The sequence below is a fragment of the Ranitomeya variabilis genome, chromosome 3 (genome assembly GCF_051348905.1).
Source record: "Ranitomeya variabilis isolate aRanVar5 chromosome 3, aRanVar5.hap1, whole genome shotgun sequence".
Taxonomy (NCBI): domain Eukaryota; kingdom Metazoa; phylum Chordata; class Amphibia; order Anura; family Dendrobatidae; genus Ranitomeya; species Ranitomeya variabilis.
The window spans coordinates 479,750,231-479,772,644 of NC_135234.1; the positions used below are offsets into that span (position 1 = coordinate 479,750,231).

The 22,414-nt window shown below is 41.3% G+C and overlaps 1 protein-coding gene across 2 annotated transcripts in view; it reads right to left on the bottom strand.

The window, feature by feature from the left end:
- CFAP47 (cilia and flagella associated protein 47) overlaps window positions 1–22,414 on the bottom strand; it is an 816,247-nt gene that overhangs the window by 637,246 nt on the left and 156,587 nt on the right. For both annotated transcript variants that reach the window (XM_077296700.1, XM_077296701.1), the window contains exons 19-22: window positions 13,592–13,723; window positions 13,029–13,106; window positions 10,562–10,706; window positions 7,732–7,826 (exon numbers count right to left, since the gene is read on the bottom strand). In XM_077296700.1, the coding sequence (XP_077152815.1) occupies window positions 7,732–7,826; window positions 10,562–10,706; window positions 13,029–13,106; window positions 13,592–13,723 (450 nt within the window). The remainder of the gene's footprint in view (window positions 1–7,731; window positions 7,827–10,561; window positions 10,707–13,028; window positions 13,107–13,591; window positions 13,724–22,414) is intronic.

Here is a 22,414-nt window from a genome sequence, read left to right on the forward strand (position 1 = left end):
GCCATGAAAATAAAAAATCCTTTTTTTTCCACAAAAATTATATTTTAGCCCCCAGTTTTGTATTTTTACAAGAGTAACAGTTGAAATTAGACCCCAAAAGTTGTTGTCCAATTTGTCCTGAGTACGCTGATACCCCATATGTGGGTGGGAATGACCGTTTGAGCAGATGGCAGAGCTCGGAAGGGAAGGAGTGTCATTTGGAATGCAGACTTAGATGGATTGGTCTGCAGGCGTCACATTGTGTTTGCAGAGCCCCTAATGTACCTAAACAGTAGAAACCTCCCACAAGTGACCCCATATTGGAAACTAGACCCCCCAGGGAACTTACCTAAATGTGTTGTGAGAACTTTGAACCCCCAAGTGTTTCACTACAGTTTATAACGCAGAGCCGTGAAAATAAAAAATCCTTTTTTTTCCACAAAAATTATTTTTTAGCCCCCAGTTTTGTATTTTCCCAAGGGTAACAGGAGAAATTGGACCCCAAAAGTTGTTGTCCAATGTGTCCTGAGTACGCTGATACCCCATATGTTGGGGTAAACCCCTGTTTGGGCGTATGGGAGAGCTCGGAAGGGAAGGCGCACTGTTTTACTTTTTCAACGCAGAATTGGCTGGAATTGAGATCGGACGCCATGTCGCGTTTGGAGAGCCCCTGATGTGCCTAAACAGTGGAAACCCCCCAATTATAACTGAAACCCTAATCCAAACACATCCCTAACCCTAATCCCAACGGTAACCCTAACCACACCCCTAACCCTGACACACCCCTAACCCTAATCCCAACCCTATTCCCAACTGTAAATGTAATCCAAACCCTAACCCTAACTTTAGCCCCAACCCTAACCCTAACTTTAGCCCCAACCCTAACTGTAGCCTTAACCCTAGCCCCAACCCTAACCTTAGCCCTAACCCTAGCCCTAACCCTAGCCTCAACCCTAGCCCTAACCCTAGACCTAACCCTAGCCCTAGCTCTTACCCTAGCCCTAACCCTAGCCCTAACCCTAGCCCTAACCCTATCCCTAACCCTAACCCTAAAGGGAAAATGGAAATAAATACATTTTTTTTATTTTTTTATTTTTTGCTAACTAAGGGGGTGATGAAGGGGGGTTTGATTTACTTTTATAGCGGGTTTTTTAGCGGATTTTTATGATTGCCAGCCGTCACACACTGAAAGACGCTTTTTATTGCAAAACATTTTTTTTGCGTTACCACATTTTGAGAGCTATAATTTTTCCATATTTTGGTCCACAGAGTCATGTGAGGTCTTGTTTTTTGCGGGACGAGTTGTCGTTTTTATTGGTGACATTTTCAGGCACGTGACATTTTTTGATCGCTTTTTATTCTGATTTTTGTGAGGCAGAATGACCAAAAACCAGCTATTCATGAATTTCTTTTGGGGGAGGCATTTATACCGTTCCGCTTATGGTAAAATGGATAAAGCAGTTTTATTCTTCGGGTCAGTACTTTTACAGCGATACCTCATTTATATAATTTTTTTATGTTTAGCCGCTTTTATGCGTTAAAAACTATTTTATAGAAAAAATAATTATTTTTGCATCGCTTTATTCTGAGGACTATAACTTTTTTATTTTTCTCTTTGATGATGCTGTATGGTGGCTTGTTTTTTGCGGGACAAGATGACGTTTTCAGCGGTACCATGGTTATTTATATCCGTCTTTTTGATCGCGTGTTATTCCACTTTTTGTTTGGCGGTATGATAATAAAGTGTTGTTTTTTGCCTCGTTTTTTTTTTTTTTTTACGATGTTCACTGAAGGGGTTAACTAGTGGGACAGTTTTATAGGTCGGGTCGTTACTGACACGGCGATACTAAATATGTGTACTTTTATCGTTTTTTTTTTATTTAGATAAAGAAATGTATTTATAGGAACAATATATGTATTTTTTGGGGGGGATTTTTTATTTTTTTTTACACATATGAATATTTTTTTTTTTACACTATAACATTGCCCCAGGGGGGCCATCATGTTATAATGTAAGATCGCCGATCTGACACTTTGCTGTGCACTGTGTCAGATCGGCGATCTGACGCGCACAGCTCCTGGAGGCTTCCCAGCGCCTGCTCTGAGCAGGCGCAGTGAAGCCACCTCCCTGCAGGACCCGGATGCTGCGGCCATCTTGGATCCGGGCCTGCTGCAGGGAGGAGTAGGTAAGAGACCCTCGGAGCAACGCGATGTCAGCTGTAATAATCAGCTGACATCCGGCCGCGATCGGCCACGACCCCCCCCCCCCCCCCCCGTGAGCGCGGCCGATCGCATATGACGTACTATCCCGTTGGTGGTCATACGGGCCCACCCAACCTCGATGGGATAGTACGTCTAATGTCAGAAAGGTGTTAACAATAGTGTAATTCTCATGAATAGCAACTACCGGTAATCATATAATTTACAGGTTTTTTTATAAAGTTTATAAAACATAAATAAATCCAGTTATTCATCCCTTGTACCTTTATCCACTGATCCCAACACAACTGGATGATCCATAGTCCCCGCACACAGTATAAAGACAGAGGCCTTTAAACAGTATGAGGTGCCCTCAACCTGCATGGCTGGTATGATGAACAGTATGATGTCCCCTTGAACAGTATGATGTCCCCACACAGCCCCCCAAAGTGTGATGTTCCCACACAATATGTTGGCCCCACACAGCTGACCACAGACGATGATCTCCACACACAGCCCCTTAAACAGTATGATGTCCTCACAAAGCCCTTCACACAGTATGACGTCCTCTCAAACAGTATTATGTCCCCACATAGCCCCCATGCAATATGAAGTTCCCACATAGCCCCCACACACAAAGCATGATGTCTACTGTCATGGGTTTACCACGACAGAGAGGAGCTAGAAGACTGCAGTGTCTGATTTCTCCTACTCCTGCACTGTTTAGAAGCACTTCACCTTCATATTACGCAGTGAAGGATTCTTCTAGCAGTGCAGGGGTTAATCTACTCAGTTGTGAGCTCTTGGAAGCTTTCCTGCATTAAGGCTCTCAGCTGTTTACTGTTAGCCACTCCAATCTCCTATATAATTTGAGATAGCTTATGCTGCATGGTTAGGAGATGGTATACTGGGTGTATGGTAATTCCCCTCCTTCTCCTACTTTGGGTTTACCCCATCCTCCATTCTCTGGTGTTTACCTCTGTTGTTTCTGTGAGTATATACTGTATGCATGATTGGTATTTTTCCTTTAACCCTGTTTATGGTACCTTGTTAGTCTGATTAGTATATTACAGTTCACTACTACTCCTCTCTTCCCTGGGAAGGGGAAGGGTACAGACTGAGGGAGGATTCAGAAGCTAAGGCAGGGTAAGTGGCCCTGGCGTCTTCACCATCAGAAGAAATCCGGGACCAAGGCGAGCTAGGGAACCCCTAGCATAGGGACAGGGAAGGAGTCCTTGGGCCCAGGACAACTGACATCTCACCAAACAATATGATGTCTCTACTCAGCCTTTACACAGTATGATGTCCACATAGCACTCCAAAATAACTGACAGCCCCACTGCTCGACATCTTTTTAGTTTAGAAGGCAAGTTAACATGTCTCTTTCATGTGCTACACTAAGTTTCCTTGGTCAACCACTGCTTCTATTGTCTTTAACTTCACCCATTTCCTGGTGTCCTCAGTGCTGAGAAATACAGGCAGATATGTACCCTTCATGCAATACCATTTGCTCCCAAATTATTCTGCAGCAGAACAACAACCCCAAACATACAGCTAAAGTTATTAAGATCTGTCTTCAACGCAAAGAGGGACAAGTCTTGGTAGTGACGATATGGCCTCCACAGAGCTCTAATCTCAACATCATTTTATCTATGTGGAATTACATGAAGTGACAGAAAAATGCACACAAGGCTACAACCACAGAAGATCTGTTGCTAGTTTTCCAAGATGTTTGAAACAACTTCCTTGCCGAGTTCCTGAAAAAACAGTGTGCAAGTGCCTGGAAGAATTGATGCTGTAATGTCATTTGTGTGATATACCGTACCTTATATTGATTTGATTTAAATTTCTCCTTTGTTCGTTCACTTTGCATTTTGTAATTAATAAAAAAAAATCTATTAACATTTTTATTTTTGACAGCATTCTTAATTTTCATTTTTTTTTGCTTAAAATTTTTGCACAGAATTGCATACTTCTTTACATTGGAATGAAAACATACTATACTTAAACGCCACTTAATGAATTTGGTGTATCTTCTCAGTGGCGTGCTCCTCTGTGTGCCTTACCAGAAGTGTTAAGTGATGAGCAAAAGTGGAACTAAAACTTAACTTTTAATAAATATATTATTGTTAAAATTACAAAGGAAACAAAAATTCATTAAAAATACAAGCTAGTGCAGTAGATTCCAGCAATACTGAATTAGCCAAGGTTACCACATTTGACTAAGTACTAACAAACGGCAGTCAGTAAATCAACCAATGGTCAATTTCCATTGGGTTAACAATATAAACAACCATCACTTTTAAAAAGTTAGGAACAGTCTCACCCAATCCGCCAGTAAAAGGGACTGTCAGGCTCACATGGTGATTGTGCAGGTTCTTTAAACAAAGGGGTTACGCTACTCCCAACGTGTTTTCTCTCATTAAGATCCTTCAGGGGAGTAAGAACCAGCATAATGGGGCCATCTCACCCCACGATCAGTTTCTCCCGCTGATACGGTGTCAAACCACAAAGCGGTGCAGCGTTAAGCTAACACTCAGAGATTTGAGTAACATTTCTGGAGTAAGTTTTCTTGGTGCTGCCGCCACACCCTATCCCATCCATGCTCCACCCAATTTGGTGGAGCTCTCCAAGACTGGTGGGAAAATGGCAATGAAAATTGCACAAGAGAATATTGCAATTTTTCAAAATGTTCCAAGACAGTTTTCTGGTGTGAACACTTTAATATATCAGCCCAATAAAGTGGTAATCTATACAAAAGTTGTATCCAATCAGGTTGCACCTTTTATTTTCTAGCTTATCTTCATCAAATGATAGCTTTGATAGCTTTGTTTTGATTTTTTGCTATGGGCCACACAACTGATTTATCCATACAAGTTCTTCAGACCTTTTCCACTGTCTTCTTTGATCTGTTGCATCTACAATTAAGATTCTGTATTGTGTGTGGATAATTACTAAAAATATAGTCAGGATCAATAACTGGCACAATGTACTGCTGCAGGCATCGGCTGCTTACTTTCTACACACTGATTTGCATGATATGTAAACTAATTAGTGGCACATTAGACACATTCTCAATGCAGGTCTGTAATTGCTTGTGGATGGGAAGTAATGATAGATGCAGCGTGTGGTTATGACCCTTTGGCTGCAAACAGAAAGGTGATTTTTGGCTAAACTGAATTAAAAGAGATAACAAAAACTAAATGAGACATTATGACACTTCTCTAGCAAATCCTGTTTACCACATATTTAGAAGATTACACATAATTAGCAACACTTTCTTCATCATTTGTAGCTGTTAAGACAATTTAATTATACAATGATACATATGAAACAAAAACTGAAGCTGCAATATGCATGAAATAAATGACAGCCACTTCTGGAACGGGCCAACCATCTAATGTCCAAGGTGATGTCCCAGCAATCCAACAGCAACAGATATGGTAAAAAAAAATGGTTCCTGACACTTCTTTCCCCAAAATATGGTACAACACCATCCTTTGTTCACATGAGGCTTACTCCCCTTTTCTATTGAGAATACAATCATGCTCGACTGGCGGGTTCAGAAGAATACTTTTCTAAAGTATATGTCCAGTCTTAGGTCATACATCTTCAGAGTGTCAATGACAACTTCCTACATTAGTATTTGATACACTGATGATTTTGCAAGTTTTCCCACCTACAAAGAATGGAGAGCTCTGTATTTTTTTTATCATAGGTACACTTCAACTGCGAGAGACGGAATCTTAAAAAATCCAGAAAATTACGTTGTATGATTTTTATATAATAAATTTGCATTTTATTGCATGAAATAAGTATTTGATACAATAGAAAAACAGAAATTAATATTTGATACAGAAACCTTTGTTTGCAAAACGGAGGTCAGACGTTTCCTTTACTTCTTGACTAAGTTTGCACACACTGCAGCAGAGATTTTGGCCCACTCCTCCATGCAGATCTTCTCCAGAGCTTTCATGCAACATTAAATTTCAGCTGCCTCCAAAGATTTTCTATTGGGTTCAGGTTTGGAGACTGGCTAGGCTACTCAAGGACCTTGAAATGCTTCTTATGCCATTCCTTAGTTGCCCTGGCTGTGTGTTTCAGGTCACTGTCAAAATCTTACATGACCCCATCCCTTCTTACTTTAATATGCCCTGTCCCCTTTGCTGAATAGCACCTTCAAAGTATGATGTTTCCCCCACCATGCTCCATTGTTGGGACGGTGTTCTAGCGTTGTACTCATCCTTCTTTCTCCAAACACAGCACGTGGAGTTGATGCCAAAAAATTCTACTTTGGTCTCATCTGATCACTTGGCCTTCTCCCACACTTTCTCTGGGTCATCCAGATGGTCATTGGTGAACTTCATTGGGCCTGGACATGTGCTGGCGTGAGAAGGGGGATCTTGCATGCCATGCAGGATTAGTGTGTTACTAACGGTAATGTTTGAGACTGTGGTCCCAGCTGTCTTCAGGTCTAACTGGTCTGCGAGAGCCAGAATTCTTATTGGTAGGTGATCAAATACTTATTTCATGCAATAAAATTCAATTTAATTATGTAAAAATCATACAGTGTGATTTTCTGGATTTTTTTAAGATTCTGTCTCTCACAGTTGAAGTGTACCTCCAATAAAAATTACAGACCTCTCCAATCTTTGTAGGTGGGAAAACTTGCCAAATCGTCAGTGTATCAAATACTTATTTTCTCCACTGTATGACATGAGATCACTGGGCAAAACAGCCACTATTACATCATCTGTTGTGATACTCAATACAAATTTCTTCTAAAACTGTTAAGATGCTCCATCATTACTACTTGAGGGAATATTACATATCTTCAAACTGCAGCAAGCATTTAAAAATGGGGTATTCCCATCTCCAAAATCCTATCCCAATATGTAGTAGATGTAATAATAATAATAATAATATCAGCAAATACCTCCAATTAGGAATATAGTATAGTTTTTCTGATTTGCTATGTCTCTTTCCTTATTTGCAGGCATTGCAGGATCACCAGGACCATTGCAGGACCACCACATCCATGGCTACAACCACTGATATAGTGACAGTTAGATAAGCTAGTTGCTAGTAGTCATAACCATGGATGCCTAAGGTCCTGCAATACCTGCACATGAGTTAAGCGAATCAGAAAAACTATACTACATTTACTGAGATTTCTAAGTAAGATCTTACTATAAGATGTGCCTGATTCATAAAGTAGCATGAACTTCTTCATGAATCAGGCTCTTTTTACAACACTGCATCCCTTTATTAAGACTGTCGTGTTTAGTGCCAGTCTTAATGAATCAAGCCCTTACATGTGTTACGAGACTGAACGAACATCCTGTCATCCAGGAACATATCTCCTGAGTTTACCGTAGACCTTCATCACACTGGACATCAACACTGAAGACAAATACAATCACACCGGGACTATGCAAATATTTTAAGTATTGTTTAACTTTTTCCGAATTTCTCATCTGACCTCAGATCTCAGCATCATGGACCCATGTGAGCAAAACAATATTTGAGGCTACAATTATGTATAAAACTTACTTCCTTAGGAGTGAAATGAAGCGCACATTCTAAGGCCTCCTTCTCTTCTATATCCAGGGTATATCGATGAGGATATAAAGGGTCAACTTCAAAAACTAAACAAGAAAAAGACAATGTAAAAAATGTAACCAAAACATTCTATAGGTTTCTTCGCCTGCTCTGACTGCTGCGTGAATGTGGTGGTGGTCTTTCAAGCACCAATCCAGCGTTTCTTTTTATTTTTCTGCTGGAGTTGTGCCACTAATGTAAGTTCCTTGACCCTAGTCTTATTCTTACTTATCATCTGTTTTCAGCACCGCTCCAATCCGTCTTCAGCAGGGGTTGACCTGCTGGGTCGCTCCAGTGTTTACTAGGTGGGGCAGAAGTAACTAATCACTGTAAGTTTAGAGCGCCAGAAGGAGGCCAGAACGAGGCTTTCAGACTTCCATTGAGAGCTTGGGACCATTACCTCTGACTTCTGGACAATCGGAGGTTGCAGTCACAAGATGGAGGATTGGAACCACAATGGCGCTGGCAACAGCTGACAACGGCAGCTGGTAAATATAAGGCTAAGACTGGCATACACCCAAAGAAGAGGATTCCTGTTCATGAAAAATATTTTGCAGTCCAACAGCTCAACAAAATGCATAATTCCACCAGTTTTGGAGGTAGAAGTGGGCCCCCTTACCACTCGGGCCCCTGTGCAGCTGCACCAATGATAAGCCCGCCATTGTGACTAGGGTCAGGAAACTTATACCACTCCAGTGGTGCCACTAATATAAACAAGGAATGCTGGAATGGTGCTTTATGCATAAAAGTGAAATCACTGTAAAGTCAATTGAGAGAATGACTTAGCACTGCATTTGTTTATACTATTTCCACTGGGTTTAACACTAAATGGGCGAGTTGTATGTTTCTTATGACATAATCCTGTATTTTTCATCCTGCGAATTTAGTATTATGAATGAGGTAACAAGAAGTACACCATGCTCTGCAGGGAAAGCGGTGGCACGCCTCGTGGTGTGATGCCATCCAGCTAAACCATCAGCAAAAGTATCTAGAGAAAAGAAGAAGCAAGACTCCCAAGCTCTAGTGTAAAACAAGTCATGTGTAATACAATATGCAACACTTTGCCTTACATTTCATCCTCTTACAAGAATTGCTTTCTCTGAATCATTATAAAGTCATTTGAACCTCCTTGTATTCATTTTCCAGTTACTGGAACTTCAGATTATTCAGATTTGCTAGGTGCCACGGCAACTGTACTAATTAGTCTGTCCCAAGATACAGTCTACAGTGGATGCTGGTCTTAGAAACCATTTCTCTACAGAGTTTTTAGGAGACTTTTAGGAACAATATGTCCTGAGTGTGCACAAAAGGAATTTGATTATTTCTTACATGACTACATATCCCTTACCCTAACAAATGTGTCACCTAATTACCCTAGTCTATCTCTAATATTCAGTTGTCTCTGGACTAGAGGGAGGAGGTTAGCTGTTATCACGTCATACTCAATACACATAGACTGTGTGTAACACGTACTCACAACCAGCAGCAGGGAACACAGTATACAACTGAAAAGTGTAGCTGTGAATCCAGAACTGGGTGAGAAAGTAACAGCATTCCTGTGTCTCTCTGCCTCTCTCCTAGAGTGCTCTTCCTCCCTGACATCCAAAAATCTTCATGGGCAGCATGTAGTCTAATCCCTCAGTTGAGATGACAGTCTGCCTTATCTTGAGCAAGGCAAACTGTGATTTTAAGAATGTATGTTAAGATTAGTATGTTAAGATTAGTAGGTTGGAAGGAGAAGTGGCTCATAAGTGGAGAAATAAGTATATATCTCCGAACACAAAGTTTCTTGTAATTACTTGTACTTTTGATTTATGCAAAATTCATTGTAATGACTGTGACCATTTAAAAAGGTTGTCTTCTTCACAAAACGTTTTGCCTACCAGCTCTGTTCATTATATAAACTCAAGCAGTTATTTTTTCTTAGCCTCCCCAGGTCCAGCACTCTTTTTTTCAGTGGAACCCAGACTCTGTTGTTTGGCTCCTGCCATCCACATTTGCAAAGCTCCTGCAGTGCCATTGACATGATGTCACATCTACAGCCTATAGACAATGACAGGATTAGCAAAGAGACAGAGATCTGGACCAGAGAAGGGGAAGAAAAGTGCAGTTTGTTTTTTACAACAAATTGAGCTGGCAGGCATTTTCTTAAAGGGGTCATCCTTACTAAAGAGGACGTGTCACCAGGTCAGAAGTGGCCAATTTTTGCTCTTATTTTATTCCTGCTGCTCCCCGGATTTTTCCACTTTTTGTTTGTTTTTGTAACTTCAGCATACAATTCCAGAGATGAGACTTTATATTTTGCATTAACTTTTATATTCTTTACTAAAGGTGTGTGGCTCAAAGAATTTCCTGCGGATGTGGTTTTAGCCCAATTTGCATGGTTACCCTGTGAGCAACGCATTTACTAAAGACCATAAAATTAACATTAAATAAAAAGGAACCATATGGTGTATTTAGAAAAAAATGCATACCCATGGGAGCAGCGGGAATAAAGTAAGAGCAAAAAGTGCCCACTTTTACCTGAAAACAAGTTCCCTTAAGCCTTCCCTGTTTTTTGCCAGTTCATGCCTATTTTGCTTGGTTTAGAAAGTCAGACAGTATATGCAGACTATATAAAACCAGGACTAGGAGGAACTCAATTCCACTCAACAATACACAAAAGACAAACTTTAGAGAACTTTACTATAAGAAGCAATAAAGCCAAAGACTATGACAAAATATATACATTTGTTTACATCAATCTCATACGTATGTGCCCCTTTTTAGATAATTAGAGTACCTGCATCTTCTTTGAATGTCAAAGAAAAATCTTCATATTTTGAAAGGTCAAATTCTACTCTTGCACGAGCCATCCCTTTATTCTGAAGCATAAAAGGTATAGCTTGGGTAGAGTTTACATACACACCAGGAAAAAGGAATGAGCCCTGAAAATAAAATAAAAAAAAACAGATTACAAATCAACAAAAAGAAGTAACAGCAGAGCCTTAGTGCCAATGTAACCATGCAATATTGTGGCATCATATTCAAAATCACAGCAAGAATATATTGAAGTAACTGCTACAGAGCAAATCTCTGAGTTAATATATAGTCAGTAATGACTACGGGTTACTGACTACTGGTATTCATCCATTCATTTATTATCATTTATCCCCTTCCCCCTCCTTTGCTTTTCATGTATTTTACTTTTGGACTATTTTAGTCTATTAAGTTATTTTTGTATTTTTGCAAATACTTGTTGGAAGGGATTTATATATATATATATATATATATATATATATATATATATATATATATATATATATATATATATATATATATATATATACACACACTCACTGGCCACTTTATTAGGTACACCTGTCCAACTTCTTGTTAACACTTAATTTCTAATCAGCCAATCACATGGCGGCAACTCAGTGCATTTAGGCATGTAGACATGGTCAAGACAATCTCCTGCAGTTCAAACCGAGCATCAGTATGGGGAAGAAAGGTGATTTGAGTGTCTTTGAACGTGGCATGGTTGTTGGTGCCAGAAGGGATGGTCTGAGTATTTCAGAAACTGCTGATCTGCTGGGATTTTCACGCACAACCATCTCTAGGGTTTACAGAGAATGGTCCGAAAAAGAAAAAAAATCCAGTGAGCGGCAGTTCTGTGGGCGGAAATGCCTTGTTGATGCCAGAGGTCAGAGGAGAATGGGCAGACTGGTTCGAGCTGATAGAAAGGCAACAGTGACTCAAATCGCCACCCGTTACAACCAAGGTAGGCCTAAGAGCATCTCTGAACGCACAGTGCGTCGAACTTTGAGGCAGATGGGCTACAGCAGCAGAAGACCACACCGGGTACCACTCCTTTCAGCTAAGAACAGGAAACTGAGGCTACAATTTGTACAAGCTCATCGAAATTGGACAGTAGAAGATTGGAAAAACGTTGCTTGGTCTGATGAGTCTCGATTTCTGCTGCGACATTCGGATGGTAGGGTCAGAATTTGGCGTAAACAACATGAAAGCATGGATCCATCCTGCCTTGTATGGAGCATCTTTGGGATGTGCAGCCGACAAATCTGCGGCAACTGTGTGATGCCATCATGTCAATATGGACCAAAATCTCTGAGGAATGCTTCCAGCACCTTGTTGACTCTATGCCACGAAGAATTGAGGCAGTTCTGAAGGCAAAAGGGGGTCCAACCCGTTACTAGCATGGTGTACCTAATAAAGTGGCCGGTGAGTGTATATATATATATATATATATATATATATATATATATATATATATATATATATATATATATATATATAACCATGATTTGTAGATAGTTCCCCTATTAATGTCCTGTTTTGTACTATGGTACTTCTGACATTGTCTAATTTGTGTTTCCCTGTGACTTAATGTTTTTTAAATATTTTAATATTGTTATCTAATAAAAATGAAATATTTTTATCATATGATTCTTTTGGTTTATTCACAAATTTTTTGGAGTCGGTTTATATCTTTTTATGTATTTATCTAATTAATTCTACTTATTTTTCATTTATTATTTATTATGCATTACTTATATAGCGCTATCATATTCTGCAGCGCTTTACACACATTATCATCTCTGTCCCCAATGGAGCTCACAATCTAAATTCTCTATCAGTATGTCTTTGGAATGAGGGAGGAAACCTGGGAACCCGGAGGAAACCTACGCAAACATGGAGAGAACATACAAACTCCTTGCAGATGTTGTCCTCGGTGGGATTTGAACCCAGGACCCCAGTGCTGCAGTGCTAACCTATGAGATAAGCTCTTGTAAAATCACAATTTATGCATCAATTTCTTCTAGTTCATCATTCAAACTATTTCAAGCTTCCCCTTCCGTTCCCAGATATAAGACCATCTGAGCACTAGATCTGGCTTGGGGCTTAGTATTTCTTCATAAGCATTACTCTTGTGACCTGACAAGTTATTTGGATGTTAATAATGCTGCTCTACAAATCTGCTCTTTTCAGACAATACTTTACTGGTGAATGCTCAGGGTTATCCATGAGGAACAGACACAATTTCAGCTAAATTCCTTTGAACACCAAATTATGTACAAATGCATTTATTTGTCTCAAGCAATCAGAGTGAAATGCGCTTCATTGTGTTATTTCTCCAACACGGCAATACGCACTTTATTTTTGGCCAAATTATAAGAAATGCCTAACGGGATTTTAGTAAATGTCCAATACATGTCACAATAAATGGAGGCAAAGCTCCTACTTACTACAGAAATGTCTACTTCTGATGGCACGACCAAGCCTCCAATTCTTAATTCTAAAGACTTTGCATTCCGCACTGATACCTTGACAGGAAAGAGTAATACATGTTATACAATCAGAGGCAAGTGGATACATAACAAAAACCACCGGAAAATGAATGCAATACTTTACGCCATGTAAAAGCGTTACATTGCTTTAGATAAGATATATAGTCAGGGGTGCATATAGAAATCATGGGGCCCTATCGCAGACGTTCTAACCTCCCCCTGCCCCAGCATGGTTCTCACGTCTGTATGTTAGCAAATTACATTTTTGACATCGGCATGAAATCGTTTTTTTACCCAAATAAAAAAAATAATATAAAGCCCTATCCAGTTCCCTATCAAAACTTTACAATAGAGCCTTTAAAAATGGATGACGTACAGGATGGGACGACAAGGCACACATTTGTTGCAATTTCAGATGCAATATTTTAACCGTCTCAATTTACATCTAAAATTAGGAAAAAATTGAATAATAATACTAAATGGGTCAATATGTTTTACCAGCAAATGCAATACATATATACCTCAATCCTAGTATCAAATTTCATGACTGTCCTTGGCGTGAAGAAGATTGTTAGCGCAGCATGGCCTCCAACAGGGATTACTCCATGAGATGGAGTAATGGTCATGCCAGGCAAAGGACTAATGTCTACAACCTGGAAGGGAGGAGAAACAAAAAAATCATTAACAATATTTGCATGAAAAATGACAAAATCTGTTGGGCGTGGAGAGAGATTGATATATAGAGATTAGTGATGAGCGAGTATGCTCGTTACTCGAGTTTTCCGAGCATGCTCGACTCTCAACCAAGTATTGGTGTTGCTCGGATGCGATGCTCAGATCCCTGCCCCGCATGTTTCGTGGCTGTAATACAGCCAATAAAAAATGGCTACAGCTTAACCGTGTACGGCAGGCAATCCCTGCATCTTTCTTTAAGCCATTCAACATGCGGGGCAGGGATCTGAGCACCGGCAATACCTGGTTGATGGTCGAGCGTGCTCGGAAAACTCCAGTAATGAGCACACTCGCTCATCACTAATAGATATAGAGATATTTATATCTATATATACAATGCCTTGATAAAGTACTCATACCTCATGAATTTTTCCACATTTTTAAATTGTTTTATTTATCATATAAAATCTCAATAAATTCTGTTAAGTTTGTGGATGCAATGTGAAAAATTGTGGAAACGTTTGAGGGATATGAATACTTTTTAAAGGCATTCTATATATATAATAACATATTTTAACTGTTATGCTTAGTATAGCTTTTACATAAGTTATAGATAATTACTTAGGTGAAGCTTGCACAATTCCAGCTTCTTACTGATATGACTGAAAATAAAAATTGAGAGAGTCCTCAGTGGATGACACCTTTTAATGGCTAAATGAAAAGATGGTAACAAATTGCAAGCTTTCGAGAATACTCAAGTCTCTTCATCTGGCATAGCATACGACAAAATCTGAAAAAGAATCTAGTCCAGCATTGAAACGCATTGTGGAATTAAAAAGAATTTAACTCATCTTGGTCCCAAGAATTCTTTATTACAGCAGCGCAACGTGATATCATGTTATCATCCAAACTGGACAATACCAGAATTCTGGCGCTGTTTGCTGTTCATGTCCCCATTAATCAGTTATCCAAACTTGATCATTGACAAGTACTATTATATTAAAACCTAAAGCTAGCACTATTGTGGATAGTATGGGCAGCACTATTGAACAGGATCTATGATCTTCCTTGTATTGACTTCAGTAATACTACACCCACATAAGCCTGAACACTAGTGTTGAGCGATATCTTCCGATATTCAAAAGTATCAGTATCGGATTGGATCGGCCGATATCCAAAAAATATCGGATATTGCCGATGCCGATACCAATACAAGTGAATGGGACACAAATATCGGAACGTAAATCAGCCCTTTCTGTCCTTCTATACACTGTTCTGGAGTGTGGGCGGACACTGTGCATGTCTGTGTGTGCGGGCGGGGTCTGTGCGGGCCTGCCAGGGATCTAATTCTATGCGGCGCTGTCTCCAGGCTGCCCAGGCTCTATGCGGCGTGGGGGGTCTCTGCGGTGTGGGGGGTCTCTGTGCAGCGAGTGGGGGGTGTCTCTGTGGCGTGGGGGGTGTCTCTGCGGCATGCTGGGGGGTCTCTGCAGCGTGGGGGGTCTCTGCGGCGTGGGGGGTGTCTCTGTGGCGTGGGGGTGTCTCTGCGGCGTGCGGGGGTCTCAGTGCGGGCATCGTCCGATGGGACTACAAGTCCCATCGGGCTATGCCTGCTACACTTACAGTGATTGACACATTAGCCAATGATGGGACAGTAGTAGTCCTATGTGTTGAATGAAAAAAAAAAAATACTCCATACATGCTACATACATACATGCTACATACATACATGCTACATACATACATTCTACATACATACATACATGCTACATACATACATACATGCTACATACATACATACATGCTGCATACATACATGCTGCATACATACATGCTACATACATACATTCTACATACATACATGCTATATACATACATGCCACATACATGCTACATACATACATTCTACATACATACATGCTACATACATACATACATGCTACATACATACATGCTACATACATACATACATACATGCTACATACATGCTGCATACATACATTATACATACATACATACATGCTACATACATGCTACATACATACATGCCACATACATGCTACATCCATACATTCTACATACATATATACATGCTACATATATACATGCTACATACATACATACATACATGCTACATACATAGATGCTACATACTACATACATGCTACATACATACATTCTACATACATACATGCTACATACTACATACATACATGCTACATACATGTTACATACATACATTCTACATACATACATACATGCTATATACTACATACATACATGCTACATACATACATACATACATGCTACATACATACATACATACATACATGCTACATACATACATACATACATGCTACATACATACATGCTACATACTACATACATGCTACATACATACTACATACATGCTACATACATACTGCATACATACATCCATACATACTACATACATGCTACATACATACTACATATATTCATACATACTACATACATGCTACATACATACTACATGCATACATACTGCATACATACATACATACAGTACATACATACAGACATACAGTACATTAAACATAGATTACATACTCACCATTACTTGTCATTTTGATCCCCGAAGCCAGTGTCATCTGTAAAAAATGTGAAAAAAACAAACAACCAATATACTCCCTATCCGCAGAAATCCACGACTGTCCCAAGACGATCTCCCGTGGAGAGAAGCAGCAACAGCTGTTGCAACCGCTCTCCAGGGGCCCCAGGAACACAATGACGGGAGGAAGGTATCCTTCCGCAACTGTATTCCTCCGCAGCTGTAAAAAAAAAAAAGTCCCTAGTCTCACTTTATGGCATTGTTGTATGAGACATTTTCCCATGCAGCAATTGCCATAAAGTGACACTTTGAACTCAGGTAACCTCAGTGATGCACTGCAGGAGCCATTGTCTCCTGTCAGTGTGTCACTGAGGGTCCTATAGAGCAGTGACATCACCCGATGTCACTGTTCTATAGGGGAGGTCATCGTGGGACACTCGTTATTAATTGGACTACGGCGGACAGGTAGTATACGGTTTATTATTTTACGTTTTTTGCAGGCGCTGAAGTATGGTAAGTATGGTGAAATGAAGAATATTAAAATACTTTTTCCTAATGTGTGTGTATTTTATTAACCCTTTTCTTACTATTGGATTAATAACGGACAGGCGTCTTATTGACGCCTCTCCGTTATTAACCCGGCTTAATGTCACCTTACGATAGCAAGGTGACATCAACCCCTTATTACCCCATATCCCACCGCTACACGGGAGTGGGAAGAGAGGGGCTAAGTGCCGGAATTGGCGCATCTTACAGATGCGCCATTTCCGGGGCGGCTGCGAACTGGTATTTGTAGCCGGGGGGGGCTATATCCATGGCCCCTCTCTAGGCTATGAATATCAGCCCGCAGCTGTCTGCGTAGCCTTTCTGGCTATAAAATATAGGGGGACCCCAGGTCATTTTTTTGGGGGGGTCCCCCTATTTTAATAGCCAGTAAAGGCTACGCAGACAGTTGCGGGCTGATATTCATAGCAGGCTACAAATATTGGCCCCCGGCCGTCGGCTTTCCCCCTCTGGCGCAGAAAATTGTGCGGGAGCCCACGCCGTTTTTTTCCGTTTTTTTTTTTTAAATTCAACGCTCATAAAGGCCTCTTTCACACTTGCGTCGGTACGGGTCCGTCGCTATGCGTCGGGCCGACGTACCGACGCATGTTGTGAAATTTGTACACGACGTGGGCAGCGGATGCAGTTTTTCAGTTTTTGCTATCGTAAGGTGACATTAAGGCGGGTTAATAACGGAGAGGCGTCAATAAGACGCCTGTCCAATTATTAATCCAATAGTAAGAAAAGGGTTAATAAAATACACACACATTACGAAAAAGTATTTTAATATTCTTCATTTCACCATACTTACCATACTTCAGCGCCTGCAAAAAAGTAAAATAATAAACCGTATACTACCTGTCCGCCGTAGTCCAATTAATAACGAGTGTCCCACGACGATCTTCCCTATAGAACAGTGACATCGGGTGATGTCACTGCTCTATAGGACCCTCAGTGACACACTGACAGGAGACAATGGCTCCTGCAGTGCATCACTGAGGTTACCTGAGTTCAAAGTGTCACTTTATGGCAATTGCTGCATGGGAAAATGTCTCATACAGCAATGCCATAAAGTGAGACTAGGGACTTTTTTTTTTACAGCGGCGGAGGAATACAGTTGCGGAAGGATACCTTCCTCCCATCATTGTGTTCATGGGGCCCCTGGAGAGCGGTTGCAACATCTGTTGCTGCTGCTCTCATGGGAGATCGTCGTGGGACACTCGTAGATTTCTGCGGACAGGGAGTATATTGGTTGTTTGTTTTTTTCATATTTTTTACAGATGACACTGGCTTCGGGGAACAAAGTGACAAATAATGGTGAGTATGTAATCTATGTTTAATGTACTGTATGTCTATATGTATGTACTGTATGTATGTATGTATGCAGTATGTATGCATGTAGATGGTATGTAGCATGTATGTAGTATGTATGGATGTATGTATGCAGTATGTATGTAGCATGTATGTAGTATGTATGTATGTAGCATGCATGTAGCATGTATGTAGTATGTATGTAGTATGTAGCATGTAGTATGTATCTAGCATGTATGTATGTAGTATGTAGCATGTATGTAGTATGTATGGAATTTTAGACCATTCTTCTTTGGCAAACTGCTCCAGGTCCCTGATATTTGAAGGGTGCCTTCTCCAAACTGCCATTTTTAGATCTCTCCACCGGTGTTCTATGGGATTCAGGTCTGGACTCATTGCTGGCCACTTTAGAAGTCTCCAGTGCTTTCTCTCAAACCATTTTCTAGTGCTTTTTGAAGTGTGTTTTGGGTCATTGTCCTGCTGGAAGACCCATTACCTCTGAGGGAGACCCAGCTTCCTCACACTGGGCCCTACATTATGCTGCAAAATTTGTTGGTAGTCTTCAGACTTCATAAAGCCATGCACACGGTCAAGCAGTCCAGTGCCAGAGGCTGCAAAGCAACCCCAAAACATCAGGGAACCTCCACCATGTTTGACTGTAGGGACCGTATTCTTTTATTTGAATGCCTCTTTTTTTCTCCTGTAAACTCCATGTTGATGCCTTTGCCCAAAAAGCTCTACTTTTGTCTCTTCTGACCAGAGAACATTCTTCCAAAACATTTTAGGCTTTTTCAGGTAAGTTTTGGCAAACTCCAGCCTGGCTTTTTTATGATTTGGGGTAAGAAGTGGGGTCTTCCTGGGTCTCCTACCATACAGTCCCTTTTCATTCAGATGCCGACAGATAGTACGGGTTGACACTGTTGTACCCTCGGACTGCAGGGCAGCTTGAACTTGTTTGGATGTTAGTCAAGGTTCTTTATCCAACATCTGTACAATCTGGCGTTGAAATCTCTTGTCAATTTTTCTTTTCTATCCACATCTAGGGAGGTTAACCACAGTGCCATGGGCTTTAAACTTCTTGATGTCACTGCGCACGGTAGACACAGGAACATTCAGGTCTTTGGAGATGGAATTGTAGCCTTGAGATTGCTCATGCTTCCTCACAATTTGGTTTCTCAAGTCCTCAGACAGTTCTTTGGTCTTCTTTCTTTTCTCCATGCTCAATGTGGTACACACAAGGACACAGGACAGAGGTTGAGTCAACTTTAATCCATGTCAACTGGCTGCAACTGTGATTTAGTTATTGCCAACACCTGTTAGGTGCCACAGGTAAGTTACAGGTGCTGTTAATTACACAAATTAGAGAAGCATCACATGATTTTTCGAACAGTGCCAATACTTTTGTCCACCCCCTTTTTTATGTTTGGTGTGGAATTATATCCAATTTGGCTTTAGGACAATTCTTTTTGTGTTTTTCATTTAAGACAAATTAAATGAAGATAATAATAACAAAGAATTTGTGTTTGCAATCATTTTCAGGAAGAAACTGAGTATTATCTGACAGAATTGCAGGGGTGTCAATACTTTTGGTCATGACTGTATATAGTATGTATGTAGCATGTATGTAGTATGTATGTAGCATGTATGTATGTATGTAGAATGTATGTATGTAGCATGTATGTATGTAGCATGTATGTAGCATGTATGTATGTAGCATGTATGTAGCATGTATGCATGTAGCATGTATGTAGCATGTATGTAGCATGTATGTATGTAGCATGTATGTAGCATGTATGTAGCATGTATGTAGCATGTATGTATGTATGTAGCATGTATGGAGTATTTTTTTTTTTTTTTTTTTTTACATTCAACACATTAGCCGGATGATGGGACTACTACTGTCCCATCATTGGCTAATGTGTCAATCACTGTCAGTGTAGCAGGTATCATCCGATGGGACTTGTAGTCCCATCGGACGATGCCTGCACAGACACAAAGACCCCCAGAAGTCCGCACAGACCCCCCGGCAGGCCGTACAGACCCCGGAGAGGCTGTACAGACCCCCCGGCAGGCCGTACAGACCCCGGAGAAGCCGCACAGACCCCCCGGCAGGTCGTACAGACCCCAGAGAGGCCGCACAGACCCCCCGGCAGGCCGTACAGACCCCGGAGAGGCTGTACAGACCCCCCGGCAGGCCGTACAGACCCCGGAGAGGCCGCACGACCCCCCGGCAGGTCGTACAGACCCCGGAGAGGCCGCACAGACCCCCCGGCAGGCCGTACAGACCCCAGAGAGGCTGCACAGACCCCCCGGCAGGCCGTACAGACCCCCCGACAGGCACGCACACTCGCACAGACCCTGCCCGCACAGAGACACGCAGTCTCCGCCCACGCACCGCCCACACTCCATTATAGTGCATTTTTGCACTGTGGGGACTTCCGATTCCGATTTCCGATATCGCAGAAATATCGGAACTCGGTATCGGAATTCCGATACAGCGAATATCGGCCGATACCCGATATTTGCAGTATCGGAATGCTCAACACTACTGAACACTATATCTGTCTTTCTCAGATCTCCGTATTTTCATCTGCATCTCCTTCCTTGTAAATTCTAGTGACCCACCTTGTTTTATTCTCATACCATTATTACTGAGGTGTGCTTGTATTTATTGACTATATCACACATTTTACTATAGGCCATTTTATTTTAACAACATTATAATTCAAACTATGGCACTATGATTGTTACCCTTCTATAGCTCTATCACCACTGTGGATGTGATGTGAGGATATGTGAAGCTCTATCATCATTGTAGCTGTGATGTGGATACATGTTATGCTCTATCACCACTGTGAATGTGATGTGGGGACATGTGACGCTCTATCATCACTGTGGATGTGATGTAGAGACATGTGAAGCTCTATCACCACTGTGGATGTGATGTGGAGATATGTGACGCTCTATCACCACTGTGAATGTGATGTGGGGACATGTGACGCTCTATCATCACTGTGGATGTGATGTAGAGACATGTGAAGCTCTATCACCACTGTGGATGTGATGTGGAGACATGTGATGCTCTATCACCACTGTGGATGTGATGTGGGGACGTGTGACGCTCTATCACCACTGTGGATGTGATGTGGATACAGGTTATGCTCTATCATAACTGTGGATGTGATGTGGGGACATGTGACGCTGTTGTGATTCGGTTCGTGGGCTCCCCCGGTGGTCTCTTGTGGTACTGGTGTCCTGCAAGCTTTGCCTTCTCAGTTCACCTGTTTCTATCAGGATGTGGGAGTATCCTATTTAACCTTGCTCCTCAGTCATTCTAATGCTGGCCATCAATGTATCCAGAGTGATTCTGTTGCATGTTCCTGCTCCCAGTTTTCTGCTCAGCTAAGTTGGACACTTTAGTCCTTAAGTCTATTTTTGTATGTTTTGTCCAGTTTGCACTTATGTGAATCTCTGCAGCTGGAAGCTCTTGTTGGGCTGAAATTACCACTCCAGTGGCATGAGTTGTCACATGAGTTAAGGTAATTTCAGGATGGTGTTTTGAAGGGTTTTGCAGCTGACCGCGAAGTCCTCTGTTGTATCTTTCTGCTATTTAGTTAGCGGGCCTCTCTGTGCTAAATCTGCTTTCATACTACGTGTGTCTTTTCATCTGCTCTCACCGTTATTATATGTGGGGGGCTGCTATCTCCTGTGGGGACATTCTCTGGAGGCAAGCCAGGACTGTGTTTTCTTCTACCAGGGGTAGTTAGTTCTCCGGCTGGCGCGCGGCATCTAGAGACAACGCAGGAATGCCCCCTGGCTACTTCTAGTGTGGTGTGTAGGTTTAGCATCACGGTCAGCTCTAGTTTCCATCACCCGAGAGCTTGTCCGTTTATTCTATGCTTCTGATGTTTCCTTGCCATTGGAAACCATAACAGTATGGCCAGCCTGATGTTTCTCTTCCTTTTCAGGTGGAAGTTGATGCTTCCGAGATCGGAGCGGGGGCGGTTTTGTCGCAGAAAAGTTCAGATTGTTCAGTGATGAGACCTTGTGCATTCTTTTCTCGAAAATTTTCGCCCGCCGAGCGAAATTATGACGTCGGTAATCGGGAGCTTTTGGCGATGAAGTGGGCATTCGAGGAGTGGCGTCATTGGCTTGAGGGTGCTAAACATCAGGTGGTGGTCTTGACTGATCACAAAAATTTGATTTATCTTGAGTCGGCCAGACGTCTGAA